The following is a 7500-nucleotide window of genomic DNA, read 5'->3' as shown; positions in this document are numbered from 1 at the left end:
CTTGTCCTCCGCGGTGCCTGTGTGTGTTCAGGCTCTGTGCTCATCCTGTAAGAATGTCAGACCTGCCGCTCCACCTGCCTCCCGTGCTTATGAAACAAAACCGTGAGCGTGCTCTTGCAGGCAAGGCGTGATGTTTGTGCCCTACGGTAGTTTCGATAGGGCATATCCTGGCATGGTTTATGGAGACAACAACATTGTGTGTGTGTGTGTGTGTGTGTGTGTGTGTGGGCATGCGTGCGTGCGTGTGCGCGTGTGTTTGGTTAGCATTTTGCAGACTGCTGACAGTTAGCTATAGTGGGAATGGCTGCACCCTGCAAAAGGGACACTACTGTATTGTCCTCCCTAGAGTGGACCCAGAAATGCACAGCGATTCCACACACAGCCCTCAGAATCCAGCTGTTACAGAGCAGTCCGCCTCGGCAGGCCTCGGCGTCCAGATGTTTAGTAAACGAGGATGCTCCTTTGTCAGATTTGGATTTGGAGATGCTCTTATGATAACTGAGGGTGTTGTGTTGGGGTTAAGAAGGCTTAGTTTGGGTAAACACTGGCATTACTGCATGTTTGGACAGTCCCACACAGAGTAAACACGTCCTGGTGTGTTTATGAGTAAATACTGATCGCTTGCCTCCAGCATGTCAAGCTGGTTGTGTAAGTCTCTCGTTGGGGCAGCGCCAGACTGGCTCTGAGCGCCTAAAAGAGTCTATTGTGCTGGACGGGCGTGGTGTGGCCATCTTCTGTCAATCAGAGATGATTGACAGCTACTGTGAGTGGCTGAGAGAAAGCAGGGGTCTGAAACCCTGTGGGCATCAGAGCTGTCAGACTGGACGTTGCTGTGAGGTACACCTAGCTGGTCATCTGAGCGTGCTCAATTAGACCGTCAGGTGCGCAGCCCCTTGAGCTGGAGCTCAGGTAGCTATACTCTCATAAAAATCACTCACATAAACACACACACTTAACTCAGTTCTGAGATTGAGAGAGTGTGCAGGGCTGGTCAGATCTGAAGTTTAAGTCTGCAATGTGTAGCAGAGCCAGAGAATCAGCAGTGAGGTGAGGACCAACATTCAGTGTGTGCTAATTAGTTATTAGTCATTCAGCTTGTGTGTCTGTGTGTCTGTGCTGTGTGGTTATTAGTTATTCAGCTGCTGTTATGTAGGGCTGCAATTAACAATTATTTTCTTTGTCTATCAATCTGTCAATTATTTTCATGATTAACCAGTTGGTTGTTTGATTGGTAAAATGTCAGGAAAAGATTAAAAGAATCAACCAGTGTTCCACAAAGCCCACATGCCAAAGATATTTTGTCTACTGTCATTCAACAGTAAGTAAAGCGGAAAATATTAAAGTTTAAAAGGTTGCAATCAGAGACCTTTGACATATTTCCACAAACCAATTAATCGAGTACCAAAATAGTTGGCAATTAGTTTAATAGTTGACAACTAATCGATTAACCGATGAGTTACTGCAGCCCTAATGTTAATGGTATGTTGCACCATTCTGGATGTGCCATTGAACGCTTGGTTTAGGCACCTGTTAAGGCAGACCATGGAATCTCTGTGTGAAACCTCTGGTGGAATCCACCTCATTTGGCCTCTGTGGTGATCGATCTGCTGGTGACACGCGGATTGGGTGAAGTGTGAGAGAGAAAAAGAGGATGCCAGGATGAGCCCGGCTGGCAGCCATGTTCAGATTTGCTGGTGGAAGCTGCCAGTCCCTGCTCTCTATGAGCCTTCTAGAAGTTTCTTCACATGAGCACTGCACTGCTGTTGTTGATGGAGGGTGGGTTGGGCGTCACACTGAAAGGGCCAGAGACAGAGAGATATAGAGAGAGAGATAGAGAGAGAGATAGAGAGATAGAGAGATAGAGAGAGAGAGAAACATAGAGAGATAGAGAGAGAGAGAGATAGAGGCATAGAGAGAGAGAGAGAGATAGAGACGGAGAGCTGCAACTAATCATTTCTTCATGTACATATTTCAAACCTCTACCCCCCCACCCCACCCCCACACTAAGCTGTTGTAGTGCTGGCTTCATAAGAATGCATTGCCTCCCTGATCACTTTTGACATTTTGTGATGGGGGGCTGGGCCCTGTGAGGCAATTTCTCACATACCTATAAAGCTTCCTTAATTACAAACCAAAAGAATGTAATATATGCAGGCCTGTGTGTGTGTGTGTGTGCGCATCGTATGTGTGTGTGTGTGTGTGTGTGTGTGTCTGTGTGTGTGTGCCTGTGTGTGTGTGTGTGTGTGTGTGTGTGTCTGTGTGTGTGTGTGTGTGTGTGTGTGTGTGTGTGTGATGGGAGGGGGGCTTGCTATGCATCAGTGACGGGGGTTGAAATACATTGACAAAAGAGCTCTTGGGATTCTCTGCTCTATTTGCTGAGTCAGTGCAGTTTCAGTGCACTCGCATGACGTAGGCTCCCTCTATACAATACACACACACACACACACACACACACACACACACACACACACACACACACACACATTCACATCATCTCTCTCTCTCTCTCTTTCTCTCTCTCTCTCTCTCTCTCTCTCTCTCTCTCTCTCTTCACACACACACACACACACACACACACACACACACACACACACACACACACACACACACACACACACACACACACACACACACACACACTCACTCAAGATGAAGGTGTCCATGTCAAGTGCCTTGTGTTGTGCCTGTCTGTGTGTGAGGGCTGCTGACAGGCCAGAGGTAGTGAAGTGGGGTGGAGTAGAGTGGAGTAGAGTGGAATCGGGTGGGGCAGAGTGGAGTAGAGTGGAATGGTGTGGAGTAGAGTGGAATGGTGTGGAGTAGAGTGAAGTAGAGTGGAATGGTGTGGAGTAGAGTGGAATGGTGTGGAGTAGAGTGGAATGGTGTGGAGTAGAGTGGAGTAGAGTGGAATGGTGTGGAGTAGAGTGGAATGGTGTGGAGTAGAGTGAAGTGGAGTAGAGAGGAATCGGGTGGGGTAGAGTGGAATGGTGTGGAGTTGAGTGGAGTAGAGTGGGATCGGGTGGGGTAGAGTGGAATGGTGTGGAGCGGTGTGATGTGGTGTGGGGAGAGGTGAGAGGGAAACGAGGGAGGCTCTTGTCTTGTTGTCTTGTTTGTGCAGGGGCGCAGGATAAACACACAGGGCCTGATTGGGTCTAGACACATACAGAGACACAGAGCCACCAGCAGACAAAGCCTTTCAGCACACCCTCATATCTTCACCAGTGTGTGTGTGTGTGTGTCTGTGTGTGTGTGTGTATGTGTGTGTGTGCGCACTTGTGTGTGTGTGTGTGTGCATTGGTTTGTTTGGATTGCAAACCTTGGTCATGATTACTTGCAACCCTTGCGGAAAGGGAGCTGTGTGTGTGTTATGGTCAGTGTGTTTGCCCTCGTTTTGTGTTTTGGTGCATTGTCTGGCATGGGGTCGGACAGGCAGGTGTTTGCTTCTTCATCCTTTACGTCTTCTCTTGTGAGTGTGTGTCTGTGTGTGTGTGTGTCCGTGTCCGTGTCCGTGTCCGTGTCCGTGTCTGTGTCTGTGTCTGTGTCTGTGTCTGTGTCTGTGTCTGTGTGTGTGTGTGTGTGTGTGTGTGTGTGTGTGTGTGTGTGTGTGTGTGTGTGTGTGTGTGTGTGTGTGTCTGTGTGTGTGTGTGGTTGTGAAAGTGCCTGTTTGCGCTCCCTCATTAGGTTTGTATAGATAATGTAACCAGTAACTTAGGCTCTGGGGTATATGCTATAGAAAGCAGTTCCTCTGATAGTTCCCTTGTTAGTTCTTCTGTTAGTTCTCCTTCAAACATGGCCGTCACAGGCCCACCCTGGCCTTCTCTCCCTCCGCTTCTCTCCCTTAGGGGAACTAAATAGATCCCCTTTGCCTTTTTCGTGTTCACTGTTGGATCGTCTCTCAAGGTCCTTTAGCTGTAACCCTGTCATCAGCTGAGCAGGTCCTGCTGCTGTGAGACATGCAGATTGCTCGTGTGTGTGTGTGTGTGTGTGTGTGTGTGTGTGACATGCAGGTTGCTCTTGTCTGTCCAGTGGTGGAGCCACATTAGCGTAGCTAGGCTCGGAACACTCCCAGATGAGGGTTATGGATGGCGTTTTCTCAAACAGAACTAGCTTCACCTAGCTTTGGCTGCAGGCTGGCTCGCACCGGTAACCAAGTGGAAAAATGTGCTCACCGTCAGATGAACAAGACGTCTGCAGATTGACTTATGCGTGACTTATGTAACGTGGCATTTATATACCGTGAAGTGACATTGGCTGCCCCCCCCCCCCCCCCCCTCTCTGTGGAATTGAGAGCGGTCTGTTCAGATGAGCAGGTGTTTGTGTGTGTGTGTGTGTGTTTATGTGTGTGTGTGTGTGTTTATGAGTGTGTTTGCTTATTGGCTTGTTTTTATGGTCGCAGGTGCTGATAACCATTTACTGGCTGGGAAAGGCTGCAAACAGCTGTGCGTCTTACAGCGGCCCGACGCTGGACCTGAAGGAGTTTGAAGGGCTTCTGTCACAGATGCGAAAGGTACGAGAGGAAGTGGAATTTGCAGACTGTTTCCTTAAGTTCAAGAATACATTTCCCAAGGGCCTTTGCTTTGCTACAATCTATCATAAAATGATAAAGACAGCTTGTTTTGAAGACCGTCTATAGGTTATGATGTTTATAGTACAATGATGGATTTTGGGGGTTGCGGTCCTGATCCCAGTGTTTCCCACAGAACTGACTATTTGTGGGGGTAGGTTTGCAGAATTAACTTGAATTCAACAGTTTTTAACAAATTAGCATAGCGTGGTTATGACGAACCAGATTTAAGCACAATTTAGTACAACCTGGAAACTCATTGTGTGGTGGTCAATGTTGATATTGTGGTGGGCCGCCACAAATAAGTCCATGTATGGGAAACACTGTGATCAATAGAGATCCAGGATGGGACTGAAGTAGGGAGTTATCACAGCTGTCCCAGCCAGGCTTGGGCATCTTCTCTGGGGAAGGAAAGGTGCTCTGCCCCCCCCCCCCCCCCCACCATCATTCTCTGGCCATGACCTCAGACAGTTGTGTCCACTGCAGACGGAGAGGAGAGGATCTGTCCTCGTGCCAGCCATGAGCTCAGGACGGGACCCCGCCACCGCGGCTGCCGGTGCCGGTGCATGCTGGGCTCAAGGGGTCCAGAGCGCCACAGTTGTGGATTTTACAGGTCCCTGATGACACATGCAGACACAGACACACACACACAGACACACACACACACAGACAAACTCACGCACATACATACTCACTGATAGTCATAGCACACATACACACACACACACACACTGATAGTCATAGCACACAAACACACACACAAACACACACTGATAGTCATAGCACACACACACACACACACACACACACACACATACAGACACACAGACTTATAGGCACACACACACACACACACACACACACACACACACACACACACATTCGGACACACAGACTTATAGACACAGCATATGCACACACACACACACGCACACACACACACACACACATTCGGACACACAGACCTATAGACACAGCATATGCACACATGTACACACACACAAACACTCTCACACACACATGCACAGGCACACATACAGAAACACATAGACTTATAGACACAGCATAGGTAATGACACACACACACACCACACACACACACACACACACACACCACACACACACACACATGCACAGACATATATACGGAAACATGCAGACTTATAGACACAACATATAAATGTTTTCAGACACACACACACACACACACACACACACATACACACACACACACACACACACACACACACACACACACACACACACACACACACACACACACAGACACACACAAACACACAAACACACACATGCACAGGCACACATACAGAAACACAGACTTATAGACACAGCATATGTTCAGACATACATACATACACACACACACACACACACACACACACACACATACACACACACACACACACACACACACACACACACACACACACACACACACACACACACACACATACACACTAGCATACTCCCAAACAGACGCAGACACACGTGCACACCCGCTGAGCAAACTCGTGGAGCGCGCCGCACGCTCAAGGGGGAATGATGTCAGCCGGCTGCAATTTATTTCTTGGGCCCGTCATGTGATGGGTGTCCCTTGTATAACGGCCGCGATGGCGCTGTCCCCGCAAAGCACTCTCCCAGCTGCCGTCCACTCTCCCAAACAGACTGTCCATTCTAGCAGAGAGTGAATTCAGCCTCCGCACTGCTGTACACAATGAAGAATAAGGGCCATTATTTGCAGCGGGTGTCTGCATGGCTCTGACTGTGCGTTTGATGATCTCGTGCCTCTGTCTGGCCGTTGGTGATGACGCGGCGCACTACAGTGGGGGGTCATTTGAGACCAGAGATGGACTCGGTTCTTTTATTAGAAGCTTTCAGAAGGATGATAGATGTGTTTGTGTGTGGCTGTTGAACGGTGCTGCTTTCTGTGTATGGATACTTGTGTGTGTGTGTGTGTGTGTGTGTGTGTGTGTGCGCGCATGTGTATATGTGTGTGTGTGTGTGTGTGTGTGTGTGTGTGTGTGTGTGTGTGTGCGAGCGCCTGTGTGTGTGTGTGTGTGTGTGTGTGTGTGTGTGTGTGTGCGCGCATGTGTATGCGTTGCTGGTTAACGGTCACCTTTTAGTGGACAGATTGGGGTGATGGAAAGAATGCAGCCAATCAAAGGCAGCCATTGTCCCTGCCGACCCCCTGCCATCCATGTCCTCCTTCAACCAGGATAAACCACAGGGAGAGAGAGAGAGAGAGAAATAGATAGAGAGAGAGAGAGAGAAAGAGGGAGGGACAGAGAATGAGACAGATAGAGAGAGAGATATAGATGGATAGAGAGAGAGAGAGAGAGAAAGAGAGACAGGGATTTTGAATTGTACTTTATTGCGTTGCACAACAGCACAACACTTCAATCAATCAATGAAGAGAGACTGAGAGAGAGAGATGCAGATAGATAGAGAGTCCGAATGGGAGAGGGTGGGAGAGAGAAGGCTAAATGGGTTGTGTCGTCACGTGTTGTTGGTTCAAGCGTGTTAGAAACTGTGCACTGAAATCATGCACTAAATGGCTCCTGTGCAGTCTCCACGTGCACAATAAATGAACACAGCGTAACATCGCCAGTCACGTCCAAATCCCTGCATGATCATACCTTGTCAATATTAATCAGTCTCCAGCCGTGAGACACCAAGCCCTCCACAATGTTAACCCACTCCTATAGACCCTTTCAACAATAAAAACAAAAACAATGCTTGAACGTTCTATTTGGGCCCCAATCTACTTCCTCTGCATTAAGATAACATATGGAATGTTAAAAAGGAAGTCTTGTGGGGCCAACTATGATGCTGATAATGGAACTCTCTTGAAAGGGACACTGGAGCGTGACTGGCCATTCACAGTGCTCTGTAAAACGATAGCCTAAATCCACTTAAAG

The 7500-nt window shown here is 48.3% G+C and overlaps 1 protein-coding gene across 7 annotated transcripts in view; it reads left to right on the top strand.

Moving 5' to 3' along the window:
- limch1b (LIM and calponin homology domains 1b) overlaps nucleotides 1-7500 on the top strand; it is a 47980-nt gene that overhangs the window by 4631 nt on the left and 35849 nt on the right. For 4 of the 7 annotated variants that reach the window (XM_076291772.1, XM_076291776.1, XM_076291774.1 and 1 more), the window contains exon 1: nucleotides 4397-4504. In XM_076291772.1, the coding sequence (XP_076147887.1) occupies nucleotides 4496-4504 (9 nt within the window). In that variant the 5' untranslated portion in view covers nucleotides 4397-4495. Of the gene's footprint in view, nucleotides 1-4393; nucleotides 4505-7500 lie in introns of those variants that run through there. The other 3 variants (XM_076291779.1, XM_076291778.1, XM_076291777.1) reach the window with 1 other exon arrangement.

The sequence above is a fragment of the Alosa pseudoharengus genome, unplaced genomic scaffold (assembly GCF_046254945.1).
Source record: "Alosa pseudoharengus isolate Yale_2024_CS ecotype anadromous, Long Island Sound unplaced genomic scaffold, YU_APseudo_1.1 YU_APseudo_1.1_scf_19, whole genome shotgun sequence".
NCBI classification, from domain to species: domain Eukaryota; kingdom Metazoa; phylum Chordata; class Actinopteri; order Clupeiformes; family Clupeidae; genus Alosa; species Alosa pseudoharengus.
This window is presented reverse-complemented; position numbering and strand designations above follow the sequence as displayed.